General features: G+C 35.8%; 1 protein-coding gene across 9 annotated transcripts in view; it reads left to right on the top strand.

Moving 5' to 3' along the window:
• PLCE1 (phospholipase C epsilon 1) overlaps positions 1-24,792 on the top strand; it is a 155,021-nt gene that overhangs the window by 17,644 nt on the left and 112,585 nt on the right. For 5 of the 9 annotated variants that reach the window (XM_035330717.1, XM_035330716.1, XM_035330722.1 and 2 more), the window contains one exon: positions 6,300-7,898. In XM_035330717.1, the coding sequence (XP_035186608.1) occupies positions 6,711-7,898 (1,188 nt within the window). In that variant the 5' untranslated portion in view covers positions 6,300-6,710. The remainder of the gene's footprint in view (positions 1-6,299; positions 7,899-24,792) is intronic. The other 4 variants (XM_035330719.1, XM_035330718.1, XM_035330725.1 and 1 more) reach the window with 2 other exon arrangements.

The following is a 24,792-nucleotide window of genomic DNA, read 5'->3' as shown; positions in this document are numbered from 1 at the left end:
CAGCCCTGTCCACAAGTCTGAAAAGGTCAGCCTGCTGTAGGGCTGGGCTGGTGGCTGGCTAGCCAAGGCACTAAATTCTGAAGGCTTGAAGCAACTGACTTAGACATACAGTGTCCTTTGATTAAGGTGGCACCTGTGAAAATGTCATTGTACCAAGAGGTGCTAGCAAGAGAACAGGTTCTGAGCATGAGAATCTTTCATCTGGTGTACATTTCTGAATTTTGTTTTGTTGTTTGTTTTGTTGTTTGTTTGTTTTTGTTTTAAGTGAGAGCCTGCAATCGGTCTCCTACTTAATTCTCCTTAGTATTCAGGACCTCATCTGGCTTTCAAATAAGGTAGTCTCTTCCTGTTCACGGGAAGAGTTTGATAATGATTCTTTGAAGAGTGATAGCTTGACAGGAGGGAGTATAAATGTTTACAAATGACACTTGCGTGCAGTCTGAGGTTCCTGTTGACTGTTTATTGTTGTGAACAGTTAGTATTTCAAAGCAGCAGATTTTGAATCTGATAAGTTCTCAGAACAATAATGCTTGTATGCAAGTTATTCTGTTCTGAATTAGCATTTTGAGGCCACAGAGGTGACTGGCAAATGGCAGGAAATATATACAATCATTCTTCCCATATTTATTATTTCTGTTTTAATGAAAGACATTGTTGTCATTTGTATTTTAACAGAAACACCATTCATAGTATTGTGAAAATAATCATACTTGAGATTGTGTGCCAAACTCTTGCACCTCGGCTTATGTTTTCTGGATTTATATTCCTTTTCTGGCTTTTATCATTTCATCTTGTGTTGTGTCAATGGTGAAGTTATTGCTTTCAAAAAGTAGGTTACTTAGCATGAAATGCAAGTAACCACTGAACAGAAAGACTGTTTAAATATGTTATTGCAGATCAGATCTAGAAAGAAATAAAGAACTGACACTGACAGTAAGATAAATTCAGTCATGGGTTCTCTCAGTGCTTCTCATACAGAAAAGGAAGATGTACAGTAAAGAAATGAAGTTTGGGGCTGGTATTCAGTGACTTCAGATTCTGCCTGATGCAGTGATGAATGATGAGGCAGTTGACCACCTGGCAGCCATTTGCAAAGCTTGAGACATCTAATACTTGATTATGTTTTGATTAGTATTCTAGAAATTAGGGGAAAACAACAACAACAAAAAAACCCTCTGATTTGTCAGGATCTACAAATACTGTAGTTCTTTGAGTTTTTTTGTTGTTGTTGAAACACAGACACTGGTGGTAAATCTGAGGTTCTGTGTGATGCTCTGTGCCAAGTAAAATGTTGTTATAAATTGCCTCCAACTGTTCAAACAGGGTTTGTGCACATCTTGAATGATTCTTAAGAGTCTGGCTATTTCCTCTTTACTGTTGCCTTTGGTTCCCTGGGCAGAGGAAAAGTTTAGAAGACTGATAATGACATGTTGGTGCCCTGTTCTTGTACTGGTCTGTTCTGCTTGTTTCTGAGATAAGGCACTATAGTTAAAAACTTTAATGTGCATGCTACAAGGTAAATTAGCGGTGTTAATCAATGTGGTTTTCTTATTATCTTCAAGAACTTTGGGACAAGCTATAGCTTACTTAAAAAAAAAAAAAAAGGAAATGATTAAATTTACCTTTATTGCAGATGGATAGTTGTAGTATACTAATAACCTCATGAATCAGTTGTTTTCTTAAGAGCTTAAACTGAGATTATATTGTTTAAACACAGTTTTGGGGGTGGCTTGAGATAATAATTTAAAGTTTTGTATCCACTTACCCTTTGCCACATTCTTCCACTAGTTCGCTGTTTCCCGATAATCTCTTACTCATTGATGGTTTATACCATGGGCACTGTGTCCATAGTTATTAATTTGAACTAATTAATGTAAATATTTGATTTGTGTTTGTGTTTTCTGTGCTGAAACTCGATTTAGTGTTGATAGTCACCATGTATATGTAACCTGTAGGATTAAAGCTGGATAAATGGCGATAGGCATCCCAGCATAGACTAGGAAGAAGGGGGGATTTTCAGGCAGTTTCCACATGCCCTTCAGCTGTCTTGAATTACTTTTCAGCCCAGTCTAATAGCAGTTTGCCCATGGAAACCATCAGTGTGCCTTTTTATTCTCACATATCTCGTCTGTCAGTCCCCCTCTTTCTCTGCACCTTTGGCCCCTGACAGGCATTCACCCAGTTCCCTGTAAATCTCCCACAGCATCCTACATACTGAATTGCATTCAACATCTCCGACAACATGCAACTTCTCTAAATAATTCCCATCTTTACCCTTAGCCCTGCTTGCCAGGGTAAAGAGGCAGTTGCTGCTTCTTCCCACAGTCCAGCCAGCATCCTCAAATGTTTATCTAATCATCTTTCCCTTGACAGCCCAGGGTTAAAAGGCTCTCTAATTTACCGCATTGTGTGACCGTTCTGATCATTTAGATGCCTTTACTTAGACTAAATAGTACAGTACTTGACATAATGTTTTCTTCTCTGAAACAGCATTTCTCTGGACTTCAAAGAGAAATTAGCCTGAGTAATGTACTGAAGGTTAAATTGGTACTAAATTAATACAGTTTTATAGTTTTATGTTTATTATATTTTCTTCATCTTAGATTATGTTGGAAGTTTTTTTACCCAGTTTTTTGTCGTCTATAATCCCAGATAGCTGAGGAACAAGGAATTATTAAACATTATTATTATTATTGATGCTAACTAGAACTGGCTTGAACATTGTCTTAAAGTGTATGCAGCAGTGAAAAAAGTAGTCAAATCAGTTTTGTCACATGTTTTCAGACTTAATACATTTTGTGAATGTTTGTATTGAAAGTTCACTAGATTGTTTATTTTCATTATTTGCCTGTCTTTGTTGGTTGACCTCTGAATTCAGGATGATTCACTAATGCTGGATCTAGTTTCTTATATTTTTACTTTACTGGTCAAAGGAGCACATTACATTTCTGACATAACTTAAGCCTTGTAAAATGAACCAGTGTAGTTATTAATGGATTTCATCAGCTAATCTAGGGGCTTTAGAAAATGTCAGCATGTGCTGAGTATAGGGTAGGTTTAATCATCTAGTTCAAGTGCTTTTACATGCAGATTTCACTGTGGATCAATGTTTTGAGTTGAATGTGCAACAGGAAGGATATGGTTTTGAATAATTTTATATGCAATTGCACACACATTTGTATGAAGCTTTTATACAAGGATCTAGGCTTTGGCCACGCATGCGCAGATATGTGAGTACGGGAAGCCACAGGGAGTGAAAGTTCTGCAATTTTACAGAAAGTTACAAAATACTATTTTATCGATTGAGCTTATGGGTTTTACACTTGATAGCATTTATTGCACTGTTAACACGCTTCATAACAAGTTTAACGAATTCCAACAGTTTAAGGAATTTGCTGGACACAGTGAATTGAATTCTGTTGATTACAGTGGAAAGCAGAGACTGGGAAGAGAGTAATGGGGGACACATGAAACCCTTGTCATCTGTTCAGCCTAGCTGCAGCTCCAGATATTTTTGCAGTTGTCCATAGATCAGAGGCTCTACATCACACTTTATACATGCTATTGTATGAGATTTGGGCATACTGATACACTAGGTAACTTCTCTTAGTCTGTGATTTTATCTCCAGAGTGTGTTTAGAAGGCATAGCAAACATTTAGACCTCAGATCTAAACTGAAGCTACTACTGAGATGGGTGGTCCCTATCAAGCATTTCTAGTATTTCCTTTCCTCAGGAGGTAATGATCACATGGCCACGAGGTAAGTCAGTTCATTTGGATGAAAAGAAGATTTTCCTGACAAATTGGCTCGCTCAATCAACTTAACTGGTGGATTTGTGATGTCTAGGTGTGTGAGATGAGGGGAAATGGGGATGGAGGGCCAGGAGTGAAGGTAGAAGGGGATCTGCCAGTTTTGGTGGTAGCCAGCTGCTAGATTGACATAGCTGAAACAACAAACTGCATTTGCAGATTGCAGAGGTGTATAAACGGATTGAAGCAGCCTTTTTCTCCCTTTCCCTTGCTGCCTGCTTCCCCCCCTCATGCTGTTGTAACACACATGTTCATACAACCATACGTGTCCTGGATTGGGAAAATGATCTAGCTGTAAAGTAACTTGAACAAAAAATTCTTGAGCTGGATCAGTTCCCTATCATATTGCAGTGGCCATTAGAGGATGGGAACAGCTGGACATAGGCAGGGAGCTTCTTAGGCAGACATGGTTCTTGAGGAAATATATTTCAAAGAGGGCCCTAAAGAAGAGTGATGGTGGTGAATAGAAGAGGCAGGCACATGGCCTCTGGAGCTAAGGAGAAGGGTCACCAACAAAATCTGTGCTGGGGAAGAGTTGAAATCAAAGTTTCTAGAGATGAAAAGATGTGAGAGAAGCGGCTTGGAGGGGTCATGTGTGGGGTCTCTAATATAAGAGAAATGGGATAATAAAATTGAAGGAAATCTTTGGGAACACTGTGGAAGACCAGTCCTGGCCTCTGAACGAGCTTTGTGGACAGTCTCTGGGTTGTAAATGGGCCCGTGGTTATAGCAGCCTTCTGTTTACAGAAGCAAGTCAGCAATATGTTTTTTTTTTTTTTTTTTTTTTTTTTTTTTTAAGTTTTTCTGTTAAAGAATGATGTAAAAAACGTCAACATATATGGCTGTTTTTGTGATCTTGAATTCATTGGGTAGTTGGAGTTGTGTAATGAAGTTGTTGTTTTGTTTTCCCTGTAGAGTGGTGATGTTTTGTAAGAATTTCATTCTGCAGCCACCATGATAAACTATATATTCTTTGCAGTAACAATCCATTCCTTTAACATCTATTCATGGCTTAGCAATATTACAGGGAGTACATTTATGAATATGCTTCAATTATTTGTATTTTCATTGGATTGTCTGGAATTTTTCTGCAGCAAACAGGAAAGATGAATCAGTAGACTGAGATGTTTTGATTAGATGAAGGAAATCCTTCAAAAATCAGTACTGAAAACTAATACATGTATGTGTTTTGTACCTCTTCTGTTACTTCGTATAACAACTGTTACTTCGTATAACAACAAAGAGACTTAGGAGTAAAATAAAAGATCAAGAAAATACAGTTTTCTCTTGTCCAGGACCTGAGTCTCCTATCTCTTATCCTCTGGCTGCTCTGGCATGCACATGAGTTTTGTAATGCATGGAGAATGTAAAACTTGTGGCTCTTTGTTCTGTCAGCATCACTTTCCTTTATAATCCTCCTGGGTCTCTCTTCTGTTGTTAAACCAGTAAAATTTAAGTCTCAATTTAAATATCATTTTTTTTGTGTGTGTGCGTGCATAAACTCTAGTGACTTTCTGGAAGAAAATGCTCTTCAGTGGCTAGCAAACCTCAGGTCATCAATTTATAGCTAAATGTAACTTTTCAGTAAATTTGTTTTTGTTTTCTCCTGAGATGGATCAGGAAAGCTGATACATTCAGTGACACTGCTGCATTTCTTTGTGTAAGAAAATGGCATAGTAAATATCATGTTAACTAAAGTGTGTTCAATCTTTTCATTTGTGCCAAACTACTTTAGGATATAAATCAATAATCAATCAAACAAACAAAAAAAAAGTTGACAATTTAAGGTCAAAACAAAATTGTTAGCAATCATAGTTACTTGAGCATCAAACTAGTTTTACACATCAAATTACTTTATTAACTTTTCCTCATTTTTATTTATTATTTATTTTTTAAACGAATATGGGTTAGTCTCTTGCCTTGCTGCTTGTCTTTTTCAGTGATAAACTTATGGCAAAAAAAATGTGTTTTGTTTATGATTGCAAGGTAACATTATAAAGGTTACTGAGAACAGAAACCATGTAACACCAAAGCAGTTGCAGTTGTGGTAGGGTTCAATTCTGAACAGGAAAATAGTTTTAAAAGACAAAATAGGCTTAAAATTAATATATTTCTGTTGTATTATCCTGGCTATGAGTCAGAGAGATTATATAAGGCACATTTCCTTATTTCTCTTTATATACATTCACTTGTATGTTCAATTTCAGTATTACAGTTTCAGCTAAATTATTTTTCTGCAGTTATGTAGCTTTCCATAGTGATGTGAATACCGCTTTTTGAACATGTAAAATGTGACTGGACTTTTGCCAAATTGTAAATTGAGACTGTAAGACTTGTGTATTTTGTAGGTCTCAGCACAATTATATTCTGTTGTTTTGCGTTTCTCCTCTTTACCTAAAAGCAATTTTTTGTATTAATTGTGATGATGGATTTTGTGCTATGGATTCTGTTCAATACATACATATATAATATATTTTTTTTCTTTACAGAAGACCTCAAGTTCTTGAATGTCCCACGGGGGGATGCATCTCTGGAATGGATTATGTGTTTGGTCTTTTTCTGCAACCTGAGGAAACAATGTATGTGCAACATAAGGTAGAAGAATTGATTTTAGGAAGAGACAAGTCAAATAGCTACATCACATTAAGAAGCTGTTTTTAAAAATGTTTGCATTTCATGCCAGTAATCCACAACTGGGAAAGCCTCGTAGTTCAACAGTTAAAACAACAACTTGTTACTTTTTTTCCAGAATTCAAAAAGAACAAGTAGTCAGTTTGTATTTTACCATGTGTTTCTTGATTATTTAGCACTGAAACTTTTACTACACTGAAATTGTGGTGTGAGGATTGCTAGACACTCCCCTCCCCAACACACATCCAGCAACTAAAGACTGTGGCAAGATGACCTCTGAGGAAATGACAGCTTCTGTTCTTGTCTCTGTGGTACAGGGTAAAGTGATACCTGCTCAGTCAGCTGGAGACGAAAATACTGAAAATGCTTTGGACACCAGTGTTATAAAAAGACATACTGCCAGTCCAGGAAGGCAAACCACACGTGCTCTCTCATACTTACACAGACTGGAACAAGAAAGTCTTCGGGGCTCAGTGCCCAAAATATTCACTCTGGCAAATGAACAAATGACTGATGACAATAGTAATGAAAACTTCTGGGAGAGAAACAGCTCCATTCCTGATTCAGTGGAATTTCTTAACATTAACTGTAACATTGTACAGAAAAACTACAAGAGCAATATCCCATGTAGCCAGATGTATAAATCTTGTGGCACATTAGCAGGGGGAGAGGCATGCCTAGAAACTGGAATTCCTGTTTCACTGGAAAGAGCCATGCTTGCAGAAATTCAGTTGAAAATGAATGGACCTTCTTTAAGAAACCAGACAGCAATAAATAAGAATGACAGCAATGATACTGATAAAGTAGCCTTTTTTCACTTTCATTGTGCTAGTGAAAGGAATATATCAAAGGCTTTATGCAATTTACACAACAGCTTCATTTTGGATGACTGCTTGCAGCCAGTAAGTGTTGGCGGTAGTAACACCACTGGTTCCGCGGCCTGCACTTGCACGTTAGTGGAGTTGACAAACAACTGTGAGGATGAAAATGGGCAGCAGTTGTATGACGACGCTTTAAGGGATAAGTACTTCTGTCTGGAAAGAACACCACGAAAAGTTAAAGTGGCGTGCTCTGGTCACAACTTCTGTGGAAATAACTTTACTGGAAGAATGCCTTCAAAGCCCTTTCTGAGCCATTTTGAAGACTGTAATGATAACTGTGAAGAAGAGATGGAGGAGGATTTTTTTAGAAATAAAAAAGAACGTTCCACATTATTAATAAGACGTTTCTGTAAAAATGATAAGGAGGTTAAAAAATCAGTTTATACTGGAACGAGAGCAATTGTTAGGACTTTACCTTCAGGGCACATAGGAACTGTTGCTTGGAATTATGTTGAGCAAAGGAGAAACAACAGTGGCTTGAAGTGTTCTAGGATTACAACAGAACAGCTAACTATAATTCAGTCCTTAATAAACTGGGAATTTAATTCCTTTCTTGAGACCTCTTTATGGCATGAGGTAAGTTTTTCATAGTTTGTTTTTACTTGTAAGAGTTTTGCTAACTTGATGAACTTTCATTTAACAAAATGCCTTCAAATAGTAAATATATGGTAACAACAGGACATTTCACTTAACCATTGAACCTTACATTGAACACTGCTTTTCAGAAGAATGTCTTGTCCCTAAAAACTCATCTTGGTTTAATATTGGCATGGGGGAAAGTGCATAATTCTATATTTATACAAAAATTTATACATATGTGTGTGTGCATATATATACACGTGTTCATATGTATATTTGTATAAAATGTTTATAGGCATATGTTTTTCTCTACACGTGTATGTATAAATTTGACTTGATAGGTTTCTATATAAATAATGTGTAATATACCTATATACAGATATTTCTCTATAAATTTTATAAATATAAATTTACATATAAAATATGATATACATTTATATTTATACATGTCTGTTTTAATATATAGATATGCACAAATATATATATAATGTATGTGCATAAATATATATATATATTGAATATATATGGCGTATATGTGTTTATAAAAATCAATATATTAACACTATAAGCATTCCCTGGAATGAATTGTATAGAATGATATGTGGTAGTATTGAATCACAATGACAAATTTTGTTGCTTTGAAAAAGAAAGCGTAGTATTTTCACCAAATTACAGATATTTATAATCCTTCTACACTTGCAAAGAATTTGAGAAATAAATTTATTAAATGTTATTCAACTATTATAAATGTGCTATTACAGGCCTAATTCTAATTTTCTTAAGATAATGCAAAAAAAAGATTAGAATGAAATAATAAATGTCTTAGATATTATTGTAGAAATGACATAGCACATCTTAATTAGATTATTTTAAATAGTAAAAGATTTTCTGTGGTGGTACAAATGAAATAGTTGTCAGTGGAATCTATAAAAGAGGGTTTTGATTGTTGATACTCAAGAAGGATCAGTCTGAAATGTGACTACTGAGAAAGAAAGGCCAGCAGGATGATCACAGTGAGAGAAACTGTTTCAAGAGGATTAAGAGGAGAGGCTTCTTGCACTTAACAACAAAAAAAGAGGATTCTGTGTGATTTTTCTGCATAAGAACGTTTGAATAAGGTCTAGAGAGGGGAAGATAACCATGGTATGTGGTCAGATAAGCAACCATGCTTATAAACTGGTTCTGAATAAACTTAGGTTGAGAATTGGGAGAAGTTTCTATCAGTTAGTGATGAGACTACAACAGCTTTCTGTAGGATGGAAATGGTGGAAAAATTAATTACTTTCTATGGTGGGACTTGTTAAATTGATTAAATGGGTTCTGTGAAATTTTGTCAGTGATAACAGAAGAATGGACTTGATAGTACAAGAGCTCCGTGACAGTTTTTCCCTCTGGTAATATCCTCATATTCATCCAAAACCTAATATTTTTGCATTTAAATAGACAAATGAAGAGGTGTACAAATATATGCCTTTTTTTTGTACTAGGTGGCAAAGCTTTATGGTGCAGTTCATTCTTGTGATAGTCAGTGTCCTAAACGGTGGAAATGTTGAACTTGCTGGTACAACATGTGCCCTGCACGGTGCATGGTCATACTTCCACAAATGAATTAAGATGAGCCACATATTTACCTAATGTGATATAAGCTTACTATATTTATATTTTCGTTATAAACTTTTTTTTTGGAGTAAAAAGTAAAAATATTTTGTAGCTGAGGTCTAGGGTAACTTTTCTTTAAGTAAGTATGAAAAGGTAAGGGTGAGTTTAGGTTTCTTCACTGGCCGTTTCCAATTTGACTTGAGTTTCTTACCTTTAATATGCTTGAATTTTTTACCACTTTACACCCCTGCCATGTAATACTGAATGCATATTATGTTAGGGTGTGAGGGATTTAATTAGAAGACTTCTGTGATACATAAACGAACTCAGAAATAAATGATGTATAATAATATATGTAATAATGTGATATAATAATACATATAATAATGTGATATTATATAATATATATAATAATGTGATATATAAACAAACGCAGAAATAAATACATTCTTGCTGAATAAAAACATAAATAGGAAAAATTCTGCCTCTGAATGAACAAAAGAAACAGGTACAGTGAAGCAGTCTGTGTACTACAATTCAGAGGATGTTTTATTGTCAGAAAAAGTTTATGTATGCATATTTCTTAGCTTTTTTTCTTTCAGGTGGTGACTACAAATATTTTCCTCCTTACCAATTGCTGTATTTGATTACTCTATGTATAATGTGCATCAAGCATTCTTAGCATTTTTTTCTGTTACTTAATATCATGTGTTTTTTTTGTAATAATATAGCTGTATTTATGGCTTATATTATTAACCTTAGATTTATTTTTTTTTTTACACAAACATAGAAATTAACTCAGTGGAAGTGACAAATACACAAACCTGTTGTACATACACTGTGGGTTAAAATAATTCAATGAATTATGGTCATTTGTAGGAAGCTTTCATACCAATAATCAAATGAAGGATAAAGTAGTAAATGAATGTAGTAATTTGTTCTTTCTTTCCCCTTATCTCACCCTTTGAGCATGCATTCTGTTTGAAACAGCTAAATGAACAGTAGTTCTTTTCTTTTTGGGGGGAAAAAGTCAGAGAAATTAAGTTTTCATAGCAGTGCTGGTGTAGCGTGGAACAATAGAGACCTTTATGTTTTAAGCAGGAAAATGTGGGTCTCATTTTTGCATATCCCTTACATAAAAATTCTAGTGCTAATAAAGGAAAGACACTGAACTGTTTCCTTGCTACTTTTTTTTTTCTTTCTTTCTCTACATAGGAATGTCAAGATGAGGATTTGACTTATATAGAAAACACATATATATGTAATGTATATTTAATGATTACTTTTTAGAGATTTTATACACTGACTTAAACTCTTTGCTCTGACCTTAATATATGCATTGCGTAAAAGAGAATTTTGCAGTAGTTTTTGGAGCTGTATACAGTTCAGGGCTTACCCTTATAAGCGTAATATGACTTGCCCTTATGTGCATAATATGACTGTTAGAACTCTGAGAAACCTGCTTTTCAGTGTTGAAACAGTGAATGAGTAGTAGTAGTTCATCATAAAGGTGTCCCAAATATGAAGAATTTGCCATAGAAGCAAATACTGAGAGCATGAATATTGGTGTTAGCTTTGCTTGGCCTGGCTGTTTCTTTCGACCACCTCAGCTGCATCATATTAGCAGTCTGTATAATCCTAGAAGCCAGAGTTTCTAAAATCATTGAACCACCAGCATCTGTGAGATGTTAGGTTCATAGTGCTGAAGTCAGCTTCTTTTTTGTTGTTGCTGATATGCTGCTTTTGTGGTGGTTGCAATGCACTATGACTCAAGGACCCGGGTCCACCAGTGACTACGATGTTAGACTCGAGCAGCTTACTAGACTGGGGTGAGTCTTTCAAACAAGAGGTAGGTGACCCCAGGATCTCCAGATGACAGCTGCAACAACATAGTTGCAATCTGTAATAGCTGAATTCTGTAGCTAAGCTAATTTTGTAGGCGTCAGGGCCATCTTTGCTGTGTCATTACATTCCTGATGCCAGTAGTTTGAGCTTTAAGAAGCAAGAATTCTGCTGGCTGTCTTAACTCTGGTCAGCTAAATGTTAGTGTAGTAATGTCGGTAGTGCAGTAACTCTTGGTAGAACCTAACATCTATGAACACGTCAGTCATGGAAATGTCATCTGTAACCTGCTGTTTCACTCAGATGACTGATAGATTTTGAAAGTTTGTGAGCGTGGCCACATGAAGGCACGTGGTGATAGGAGTAGGAGTTGTACTAGTGAAGTTATTCTGCCAGACTCTGAGCTTCCCAAGCCACAAAGCAGCAAAAAGCCAAAACAACAACAACAAAAAACACCACCACCTTACAGATTTTCACTATATTTTTATTTGTTTTTTTTTGTAGGAATTTCAGATCTTGGTTTGCTATGATAGCATCATTCTGATAGGATTATGTGGTTATCCCACAGTCTTGTTTTACTTTTTCCTTTCTCTTTTGCTCCATACGTAAAAGGTTGGAATTCTATAAATGGACTCCCTCCCAGTTTGCATGCATACCTAAAAAGCAGCACTGCTCTTTATACTGAAGTTTATGCTATACTCATAATTCTATAAAAGAGATAATCCACAGTAATTGCAAACGACAGACAGATTTGGGGTTTTAATTTTTTTGGTTTTTGATTTTGAAATAAAACTTCTAGTCCAACACTGAAAAGAACTTACAGAAAAAAAAATAGACATGAAGCAAATAATCTGCAAGCTGTTGGGGGTCCCTTCCACTCTGACAATTTTTTCTCTGTGCATAAGGATTTTGCCTGTTACTAGTGTTGGTATGTTTTTAAACTTAAAGGTTTATGTTCATATTCACATGTTAAAGTAGTTAGCATATATGGACGAGCTGTTTGCTCTCTGGACCTGAGGTGTGTGTTTTTTTTTTGTGTGTGTGTTTTCCTTTCATGGGTGTTAGTCTTTTGTTTAAAGAAAAAAAAGTGAGCAAAATTGGCTGTTTGGAAAAAAAATTCAGGGAAGCAAAAGAGAAGCCAAATAGGCAAGAAATTATGTTTTCCTTTCAGTAAGTGCTGTAAAAATATATTGAACTTTGTTAAATGGAGCTCTATACTTATATTTGCTTTGGGTTGAGTTACTTCAGTTTTATAGGCTAGCTTTAAAAATAGGAAATTTAGCCTCTGTCTGTAGAAGTAGTCAATGTTATTACCATAATGCATGATAGAGTTAGAGATAAATCTCTAGGTAGTTTGTGTCATTTTGTAGTTGACTTATAGCTTTAACAATTTGGGGCCAAATGATGAACAATAAGTTTTAGCTGTGAGCACACTTAAGTATTCAGAGCCAATAGTGTGGGAGTCTTGGCAAGAGCAATGTATTATGCCTTCAGTTTTTCCACATTTTCTGACTTTCCTTCTAGTGATTGCTCACCAACTGTAAAGAAGCATGAAGATCTGTTTTAGAAAATCTCCCTGCAGCACATTAAAGAGTTCGTTTTAGAGTGTTAGAGTGTTAAGGTTGGACACTGTTCTGAATTCTTTCTCAGGTGAAACTAACTTATCTCCATTACATATATGAATTGTTGAAAAGTTTGGGTTGCTAACTCTGGTATGCTTGAATAAAAGCAGTGACATAAAAAGATCACTCTGGCAAGTGAAAAATTAAAATCTGAACTTAGGAGGTTTCATTTATATTTTAATTTATCTTCCTTTTGTACAGTCTTCTGGGACATTTTAAAAAGTTTTCTAAAATAGAATAAGCTTGAGTTGACAGTAATTGGTAGGCATATAACTTATTGTTACGAAATTTCAAGAAAACTTTGTTGTAAAATGATACTTGCCACAATATTTAAGGCATCTTCCATGAGATGTAAGGGTATTTGATTTATTTATGAAAAATGATTTGATATTGTATAGTTATGAGCCCCTAGACACAGAATTTTGGCTGAAAACACAGACTGGTGACAGCTTAAAAAAGGAATAAAAACTGAACGTAATCCAGCTGTCAGGTACTATCCAAAGACATATGAGCTGCATTGTGAAGGGGTAGGAAAGCTCCGAGGGTGCTCCCACAGCAAGCAGAGCCAATGACTTCAGTGCAGCAGCTGGATCTGGGGTGACTCAGGGCAGTGAAACAGCACACAGCTTTCTGCAGGAATGTCGGAAGTGGGGCAGTGCTGGAAACAAAAATTCAGCCCTCACATTTGTAACTACATTTTTTTCCTTCTAATAATTTCACTCAAAAATTGTCTAATTAAGAGCTGTTCCCTTTCTGCAAAACGTGCCTCAGTGCTGCGAATTGTGTGATGGTATCCATTTTTAATATTTTGAAACTGTAACTGGATGCAGTCATTTTTGAGCTGAGATTGAAGCCTCATTTTTGAAATGCACTCGTCAATCGCCTAGCTGAGAGAAGAAAATACGTTGGATTGGCTTGTGATTGTTCTTACTTACAGATGTTATTCTTGTCTTCCCATTTGTATAAGATTCAGAAATCTTTTCATCTCTGTAGTCATAACTGTTGCTGTATGAAGTTATGATTTCCTTAGCATAATAAATAGATTCCTACAGATAAGTGTGCCATCACAGAATGGAACGTGCAGTAGTAGCAAAAAAAAAAAAAAAAAAAAAAAAAAGATTTTACATTGAAATCATTTGTGGCAGGACTCTGAATAATTTAACTCCTGTGAAAATAAAAGCTTTTTCTTTTTTTCCCTTAGCATTTCCAGTAACTGTAATATCTGCAGATTTTTGCCAAAATTTGGACTTCAATTCCATAATAAAATAACGTGAGCTTCTTTTAAGATGATTAGAGGTGATTCTTATAGTCTCCATGATTTTTGTGATTTTATTCTCCTGACACTAAAAATTGTTTTCAAGCAATCATCAGTTTTACTTCATTAGTAAAACATGGGCAAAACAAAGGATTATTATTGACGGCACTAGTTTCATGTTACAGCAATTTTAATTCTTAGAGTTCAGGAATTCCCTTCAAGTATTAGAGAATGGGTGAAATCCTGGTCATATTGAAATTGATTTAAAATCTACTATGGATGTAAGCTGACTTGAAGGGAGTAAAAGAAGCATGTTAAAAATGGAGCTATTGGTTTCATGGGATCCATAATTTTGCATCAAATACTTTAAGAACAGGACATACACCAAACTTATATGAAGCAAAACTTATATAAGTTTTAAACAACAACAACGACAAAGTTGTTTATATGAATATTGAAGATGAATTGTGGAAGCTGCAGTTATTAACTTGGTATATAAAACCTCTTTCAGTACTCTTCCATTGCACATAGCTATTTACTGTTCATGTTACCACACTGCTTGGAAGCCTTTCTTCTGGATTCAGATCTGTTGTCCTCGCTGTTTTACAACCCTTAAAGATCTTATCTGCTCTGCAGACTTAGAGGCAGTTAGTTGTTAATGAGTTCACTCAGGTGCTGGAGGAGACGTATTGCTCCCAGGCACTTCCCTGATGTGGCTAAATTTTCTTTTATCTCAACAAGCTTAGGTAGTTGTGCCGCACTGTAGTCTGCAGAAGTGATGTATTCTGTTTCCAGTAGTTAAAAAACAAAAACGTGTTTTTTTTTTCTAATTCATTCCAACTTTTAATATTTGGTAATTTGAGATACATGCATAAAAGCAAAGAAAAAACACGGTTATTGTTGTTATTTTTTAGTATGAAGCCAATCAACGCTGAAATACTTGCAGGCTGAGTAAAGGTCTAAATGATTGTTCTGAATAGTTTGTTTTTCAGCTAGAACCTAAGGAAGTATCTGAGGTGTGGAGAATTGTTTTAAATATTGTTGTGAGATGGATCAAGAAAAAGGCCCCTAAGAGACAAGTCATCAATCTTTTCTGTTTTAAACTAGGAATTTGAGTAACTTTGCAGACCTAGAGCATCATGCTCCAAACCTGGTGCAGTTATGGTCCTGACCCTGTGCATATGTCAGGTATTTCAGTCTATATAAGCACGTTACAGTTGCAGTGGGAACCATACCATTGGACTTCCATTCTATTGTTTACAGTCTGAGAATTGCACTGGGTGAATTGTGTTTTAAATGTAAATTATGTGTTCCTAAAGGGGAAAATTTATAAACATTCAGAATGGCTCCCTGTTTTGAAATTTACTTGTATTCTGGCTCACCTACAAGTCCTTTTGAAACTTACAATACAAAAGAAGGGAGAATCAGAAGATATTGTACTTCGATGGTACATGAGCATTTCTTTGACATCTCATGGTTTGCCATGAGTGTGAAGGAGGCTTTGGTCTCTGCTGGCACCAAGTCACCCAACAGCTGTATCTGTATAAATGATATGTAGAGGTTACCAACAAGCGGGAAGTATAGCATGGATCATATTTAAAATGGCAATATATCAATTTTCTCAGTTCTCCAGCAGTTCAGAAATATAAGTTTGTTTTTGTTTTTTACTTTAACCAGCAGGTTGAACTTTCCTTTGAGCAGTGAAGTTCTTTAGGTTTTCTCATTAACAGGCATTTGTGAATCATTCCATATTAAGTTTAACTGGCACATTGTTTCTGTGCCATTGGTCTGGAAAGACTGGAAATCCAACCTTTGTAAATGATGATAATTTTTGACTCATTTTTTAGTTTTGAACACATTTCTCATCGCACTTTAGCTCTGACCAGCTGTTTCCTGTTTTTCCTCCCAGTGGTTCAGCTATCGAGGATATAAAATGCATCAATGGTTTGTTTTAGAATTAAAATTACCTTTATAAAATGATGGGGAATTAAAACAGCCTTAACTTTCAGAGGTGTCCAACTTATGAGAAAAGTTCCAGTGACATTCAGAAGATGAAGTTTTGTTTGCTGTATCTAGAAGATCTTTCACAGATCACAAAGCTTTTGATACACAAGGAGCTCTTTTGATACCGGAAAATTAATCCATCATCAGAAACAGCAAGCTTGTGTGGGGAATTTGGGTGTGTGAGACTGAATTTTTTTCAGGCAGTGCCAAGTTTTTTTTTTTTTTTTTTTTTTTTTTTTTTTTTTCATATGGGAATATTTTGATTTATCTAATCTATATAATGACCTGACCATTTGACCATTACAAAATAATTGTTTTTCCTCCCCCCTTCCCCCCCCAGTTTATTAGACTGATTTGTAGGGAGAAATATATTTGCTTTTGTATTTTTTTTCCTTTGAATTCTAGAACTGAATTTGTACATAATTTTTTGTAGAATAAAGCAGGGCAGTTCTACCAATAAAGATGGGGCAAGAGTTGGGATATTACCTTTCTATTAGAACTGGCTTGTACAATACACTTTGTTTCTTTTTGTTCATGGTGAAGTTACTCCATGTCCAGATAGCAGCTCTCTTGTCCTGGCTTCAGACATCTTTCCTCAGTACCTTTAAATGAGTTATAAACACCCTTCTGGATAGTAAATTTGTTTCAGCACTTCTCCTCTTCTTTTCTATGTATTTTTTCCCCTCTGAAGTTTACTAAACAGGGTTTAAACTTCATATTGGCCAACTGATGTGCACATGGTTGTAGTATTACACTTTTAGACTGGGATTGGCTTTCCAAAAGAATTGGTGTTCTTGGCTGAAGTTAAATGTCCATTTCATCATACTATTCTAGAGAATAGTAAATTTGTCGCTTCTTTTTCCTGTTGTACTCATCAAGAAGTCCATTAGTCTTTATATTAAACATTATATTAAGCATTAATGATCAGATTCCTCTGATACTTCCTAATTTTAATTTCTCTAGTTTGCCAAGATACCTAAGCAAAACAACAGCCAAGATGAAAGCAGATTCACAGGAAATACCCATGTGGTTGTGACTCAGTGGATGGAAGAGAACAAAAAAAGGAAGAAAACTTTTTCATTAAGTAAAAGAAGTGGAGACTGATTTAACAGTACTGGACAGAATTTGCTAATGAGATATAAAAGATAGTTAACTGAAAGAACTAGTGAGAAGGAGCCAGTGTTCTATGAAGAACTTGGAAGGAAAATAAAAGACACTGTTCACAAAGAGTCCTTTGAGTTTTGGGACTTTAAAAGTGTAGAGAGAAAAACAACAACAACAAAATCCTATTTCCAAACCTACCTTTCAACCTAACAAGAAATAAACCTACCTAACAAGAAATAAACATTTCACAGGTTTTCTATGGAAATAAACTTATATAAACTAGTGCTAGTACTACTCTGATGGTTAAGTACAACGGTTGTGCTTGCAGAAGTGCTAGGAAAATTAAAATAAATTGGTGAGAGATTGTTAGTCATCATTTGATTTCTAAACCATTATGGACCGAGGCACTCTGTCAAGGCTTGGAGTGACAAGGCCAAGTGTGTGTGGCAAGGCTCATTTGGGCTATATTGCTAACTTTTGGGGCTTTTCATTATATGATAATTCATGGTGTTGCCTTTTTTATTTTTTAATTTATTCTCCCCCCCCCTCCCCCCCCCCAGCAGTGTTTTCTCCTATGGAAAGTATCTGATGAAAATAATGGACTTCCTAAAAAATGGTTGTTGGTTTAAAGAATTAAATTCTGCAAGATGAGCAAGTGAGCTTCAAAATATTGTGTCTGAGAAAAAATAGTTTAAAATTCTTGTCTGTTAAATAAACAATCTCTTTATGGTAAAAATAAACTTAATTTTTGAAAACTTAGAATAACAAAGATCCTTAAAAGACTAAAAAGAGGCATATCAGAAAATTCAACGCTTCTATTTGATATCTTGAGTCTCCATGCATTCCAGAAGCTTAGACTTCCATCTCTCTCCCATGATGCCAATTTGGGGCAGAGATCCCAAATTCACCATGCTGATATATTACCATTATTGTGGTAACAAATAGCAGCACTTGACATATGTGTGCAGGAAGAGTTGTTTGGCTGCTGAGGTGACATTTAAAGTATATGCACCGCAGTTTGCAAACCCATGGCTGGACGCACAATTTAGTTAGATCAAATATTGTAATTTTCAACTGAGATGCGATTGAACTGCTGCCTTCTGCCCCATGGCCCTCTTGTCAAATGTGTTGATTTCTTTCAACACTGTGAATAGCCTGGGGGCCTTTGAGCCCACGGTCCAATCCTGCTAAAACTTTGGTTTGCTGAAAGTACGGATCTGAGTAGTGTTATTACTGGGGGCTCACCAACCTTTTAGAGCCACCATCTAATGTCCAGGTTTAAAAGGGGGAAAGGAAACTATTTTCCACCCATCAGCTTCTTACCTCTTAGGCTTGTATGAAACGCATCCTTTGAGCTTCTGTCTGGGCTGCTTGTCCCTCTGTCAGCTGTATCAGGGCTCAGGAGCACGCACAGCTGCTAAGTGAGCACAGGCTGGATGGCACAGTAAGCCTGCAGGATAGGAAAACAAGTTCAAGTTTTCTAGATGTTTATTTCTGGAAAAACAAACAAACAAAAACCCTTGCCACATTGCAAGGCCACAGTGTTAAGGTTTGAATGTCTTCAAGACTCGTTGAGACTAGGGGGCAGCTTCCTAATGAATTGTCAAGGTTACTTACCATTTGTGAGAAAATGAATAATTTATGGCAACTGCCATCTAACAAGAAATAATTGGTTGGAGCATATTTCTATAGGATAGATTAGTCATTATTGTCTAACACTGAAAGGCTTTTTCCCCCCCTTTTATGTACTTGCTTCATTCTGGAGGCTATTTTTTTTTTTTTTTTTTCCTTCTTGCAAGAAGAAAAGTCCATAAAGTTATGACTTATCAGGGCTTAATGCATTTTAAAAGGGAAAATTGAAACTACACTGTTTCTTTAATGTGTCAGGGTGGTGTTGCCACTGAGCATCCAGCAGTCTTAATTTCTTTATTCTTTTCTGATGTTTAACTTTGCACATTGCATAAGCAAGCATGCATTGTAAACAAGCCGCTGAAATCTGTCTCTACTACAAAGCAAGCACTTACTGAAAAACATTACCTGTTTTTCTTTATCTGCTCTTTTGTAATAAGAGGTTCTCCTTATTAGTTAGTCTGTTAACACATCATCTAACTGTTGATCCTCCGGAAGACTTAGCTAAGAATAAAGGACATAAAAGCAATTCTGTTTTGTCTTTCCTGCCAAATGCAAGTTCTTGCAAAAGTCAATTAAGTCTTGCTGGATCAAATGGCTCTAGGACCATGAGACTTTATAGATCATTGGTTCAGACGTTTGACAGTGCAAGTTGTTACTGTCCAACCAGCTGTTGGCATGATGTCTAACATGGGGTCTTTGTCATCGCCAAATACCATGGACAGGTACAAGTGATCTGACCAACGTTAGGCAGTCAATGAAAGCAAGGCGGTTATGAACTAATCTTTATCGGAGTTGATCCCCAAAACAGCAGGGTGATGATGTGAAAAGCTTTTTAATTTTCAATATACTTTTTGGAAGGTAGAATGCATACTTTCGTGTACTATTCAAAAAAGCTACAGCTAACGTTTTTAAATACAGGCATTGAAACTGGACACTAAAGATTTATGATTAACTTACTGGACAAAACCATGATTTTAGAGGTGCTGGATGCCTGGTATGCTTCATATTCAGACCAGGAACATTTAGGACTCTTAGGGATTTTAGAAGGCCAATTTGAGAAAAAGATGGGCCTACATTCTACTGAAACACTGTCTGAAAATGTTGACCATACTTATTTCTGTTTGGCTACAATATCTGCATAACTGTCATCACTGTTTCCCAGTTAGATCTGGTTTGCATGTGTATATACATATGTATATATATTTGCATGCACACACAGATAGGAGTAAATATCCAGATCACAAGTAATTTTGAGTATGATATCCATAACAATAAAATCTTTGTTTTGCTGTAGTCCTTTGACAATACAACTTGTTTAATTAGAGAATTTGGACAAACTAGTAGTATAGTAGTATATGTTCTTCTACCATCTTTATGCTGAACCACATCTCTGCAAGGATAGTTTTGCAAGTATAACTTTCCTGGTAGAACTGTATTAGCATCTCCTTGCTTGGAGAGAAAAAGCTGAGGTTTCAAAACAGCTTATGACTGTGGAGTTTAAGTGTGAAAACTCATGATTATTCAGTACCTTGGCTACAGCATGTCTTTTATTTTGTCTAAAAGTGTATAATTTCTAAACTGTTATTGAAATTTTACATTAGAAGAGAAGAAATTGGAAAGGTCTGATTTTCATGCATATCACTGAAGTTGACTTTATTAGAAGCAAAGTATGAGGCCTATGCCACCTGGTGGATAAAACTATTCATACAATTTTCTTGGGAATTTGATATATTTAGAAAGCAGCTTCTATTAACATTTTAAATTTCTGTGTTATGCTGTGTTATCACTTTTAATTGGCATTGGTGGATATTTCTGTAGTCACAAGTAAACAGAAAAAATGTGGAAACCGAGTTCCTTTGTTATTTCAAAGGCAAAATGAAGTTGTAAACTTGGCTTTGGTGTGTGACTAATGAACTGGTTCTTACTGTTGCTAGGAAAGAAAACACAGAAAAGTAACCCATTTCCCCAAATTTCAATATTAATTCTAAAGGTTTAAAAATATTTATTATTCAGATACTCTGATACGCCTTACTGAAGCTCATGCGTTACTGCAAATTGTAGTCTGTCTGACCTGGTCTTTGCAAAAAGACTAGATGTTGCTGTGTGTCTGTGCTGACATGGCGGGTGAGACTGGAGTGGCCTTTCGGAGCCCCCAGGCTCATGTCGCAGAGCAGCCTTCAGGTTCTGCTGCCTGCAGATCAAAACTGCGTCTTTCCAGCAGTTTGAGGCACAGGTTCATGAAGCAGTTTTATACAGAAAGCTGTGCTTTTAAAGATCTTAGATTGCTAGTGGATGTGAGTGTAGACTTGAGGAGTATTTGAAAAACCTGAGTTAGTCAAATATGGTAAAGAACATGTGGCCAGTGTTCAAATACTGCTCTTCTCACGCAGACAGGCCTGACAAGCAGCAGAGTGGTCATTGTATATGGATTATGTTAAAGAACTACTGTTATTTTGGGGGGATAATTTTTATTCTCCATTTTAATATACATGGAGGAATCTAGCATCCTGTTATACACTGGAAGACAGATATTGTGACTGCTTCATTTTTTTCTTTAGACTGAAGAAACCTAGTATATTCACTTTATTTTTTTCTAAGCTTATTCTTAGCATATCAGGAAAAAAAAAGAAAGTACTTCACGCTGTTCTTTATACTAAAACTTACTACAGATTGGATTAAATAAAAGAAAGTTAGTGCTTATAGTCTGAAAGAAATAAATTACCGAAATTCATTCTATACAATGCGTGTGAAGTGGAATTGTCATCACCAAGTTATGTACCGTTCTATTTCCATTAGCTAATGTAATGGCAAGGAGAGAGCTGAAATATGACACAATGGAAAAAGCAGGTAATGCTATGCTTCAGCGCTCCCCTGGTCCCACAGTGCTGGTTCAGGTGCCTGCACCGTGCTGTGCCGAGTTCCCAGCTCTGAAGCGTTATTAGTTCAGTCATGGTGCGCAAACAAGATGGAGATGGCTCTGTTACTACTCTTGTAACTAGTTTATTTCTTAACATTCAAAGATAAATAACATTTAAAAATCTAGAAGAAAGAACTCACGTTATTTGCAAAATTTACAGTTGTACAAAAATTACAAATTACAATATATATATATATATATTTCCCACCTTTCTATAACACAGCTTATCTCTGAACTAAGCTTCTTTGGCACTTTTCTGCCTCAAATACTTCATGAAGGAACAGCATGTACCAGCTCACCCCACTTTTAACTGTTTCACTGGTTGGGGAGCTCTCCTTCAGTGGAACATTGCCAACTTGGCTACAGTTTATATATCTTCATATGGTCCTGTATTCTTTCAGAGACACGTATGCTACATTATTTCATTTTGTGCTGACTTTTACTTTGTCTAAAAGGTTTTATGTGATTATTTACCCTAAAAGGCCCACAGTACTTCAAAGGGTTCGACAGACATTGGTGTCTGCAGTTGCTTTGAAAAGATCCTTTCCTGTCAATTTTTTAAAGTGTTTTCCACATATTGTTTTCTTCTTCCTGTGACATGCTGAATGACTCCTACCATATTACATTAAAAAAAATAAAATAAAAAAATCCCAACCTGATTGGAATGGTGGTCAGCCAAAGGAAAAATACAAGTAAATTCTGGCATGAATGAGGCCAAGAGAATTAAAAAAAAAGGGGGGGGAAGGAGGGAGGCAATAAGGGGAGGGAAAGGTACGTACATTTTTCTAATGTTCTTGTGGGGTAGAGGGTAGGTATTTTTATGGTATTTAAAAGGTATTCAAGGATCCTTTCAGGCAGGTTCTGGTGAAGTACTCCTCCACTTTCACTGAAAAGGTGGGCGAAAGTTTTTCTTGTTTTTATTTCCAACTTAAGAGGTACAGTTAGGGAGCCAGGTCTTTTCCCATGCTTTGAGACCAGGTGGAAGAGTTTGGTCAGTCCCTTTTATCTTTTTACAGGCTTTATGATAGCATGTAGGTCAACCAGTCCATATCCCATTTCTATTTAGAAGAATAAGGTCCATGGAGTGGATCTTAAGTATGACAAACCTTCATTTAACAACTTTATAAATGAGATGAATATAAATAATAAAATTTATTCTAAATAAATTATATGAATATAAAATATTCAATTTGCTTTTTGTTGCTTAAGGTACACTATGGTCATACATGTATTTGAAAAACATTTAGGAAAGCTGTATTTATGACATTGTTGCTCTTGTAAAGCTCTTGCTTCATGTAAAGAGTGGTGCAAGCACTAAATAAGAGAGATTGTATAAGATAAAATTTAAAAATGGGATTTTTTTTCAGTTTTCACTATTCTGTGTTTCAAACAAGTTTGCTTTTAATTTAGAAACTTTTACAAAACCTCAATGAAGTCTTGAGGCAGCCTGTGAGTGGGTAGGTATTTTAAAAGATGAGAGAGAATGCTACACAGTCTGCTGATCTCTTTTTTATTATTATTATTATCAGTAAAATCTCCATTAGCAGATTTTTAAGTGTATTTTAGATTCCCCGTCCAAAATATTCAGTTGTGTATTTTACTTTCTACTAATTGGGTAAGATTGTGGGCAAATCTTTTTTGCTTTTTTGTACCTTTGTCGTAGTTGTAGAAAACAATTTTCCTACCAGTAGGTGGAATCCGATGAAAATCTTAACTGTTAAACACAGTGTAACTGTTTTATCTGACCAGCAGTAATCATCTGAATAGCTGCAGTTTCACAGTTCTCAAATAACAGCTTTCTAAAAAACTGTTTAGCTCAGATGAATGAAAATGAGTTTGATATAAAGTTACCCTTCATGTTTAAGAGTGGTATAGCTAACTTTGATTCTGGTTGCCTGTGTGTACTTTTGGAGGGTGTTCCGGAATGATTTTAAAATGTTGTATTATCATATGATGTTTATCACTGTCAGGCTGTGAACCTCCTTATAATAATGTTCTAATATTTTTGCATTGCATGAGTGAAAGAAAATCCTGTTATTTATTAATATCCAAAGCTGTACAGTAGGCAGTTTCTTCCAAACAACTCCCCCCCCTACTGCCGCCCCCCCCCCCCCCCCCATAGGGGGGGGGGGGAAGTGCCAAAAAACTTAGGAACATGTGAACTTTGTAGACAGTATTTTAGAAAAGCATTCCGATCACCTTTCTAGTTTTTTAGAATTAGGTTTTCTTTCAGTTATTTTTTGAAGGAAATTGGCATTATAATTTCTTTTCTTTGTAAGTCTCAGCAGCGTTCATTAAAAAAAACAAAAAAAATACAGGAAAAGAGGAAAAGGCAGTAAAAGTTTAACAGCTATTTTGTGTGTGAAAATGGCAGTATTGATTCTTTGCTGATTTTATGTATAACTATTGAGAAGATAACAAGGTTCTCATATATTTGCATGTGCTTTGAAAAATAGGAGTTTGTGCATAAAACTTTGTCTAAGAGTGACTGATGCATACGCCATTTTATCTTTACCCAACTCATCAGAAGAGGTACATAAGGAAAGGACATACAGTAGAGAGTGGTTCATCTAGCCCTGTAATTGTGGCAGCTAATTGTTGCTTAGGAAAGCAAAAATTTGCAGTTGGTCTTTGTCAGGTATAAAAAGTGCAAGCTAGACTTGAGTCTGTTTTTATGAATTCCTCTAAAATGGTCCCCTGAATTTTTGTCTTCCTTCCTTCTTACCAGTAATTTTATGAGCTGGAGGGTTCCCATTTATGTTCATGGAGGAAATAATTTTTCACAGGAATGTTTTTCTCCTTTCACTGAGGAGCAGCCTTCCAGGAATGGTTTGGATCAAATCATACAGAATATTTGTGATGAAAAGCATAAGTTACTGGAGCTCAAAACATAGCTCACTCTTTCTCAGTGAGAGG

This window comes from Oxyura jamaicensis, chromosome 6 (genome assembly GCF_011077185.1).
Source record: "Oxyura jamaicensis isolate SHBP4307 breed ruddy duck chromosome 6, BPBGC_Ojam_1.0, whole genome shotgun sequence".
NCBI lineage: Eukaryota > Metazoa > Chordata > Aves > Anseriformes > Anatidae > Oxyura > Oxyura jamaicensis.
The sequence above is the reverse complement of the archived record's forward strand: the minus strand, read 5'-3'. Positions and strand labels throughout refer to the sequence as shown.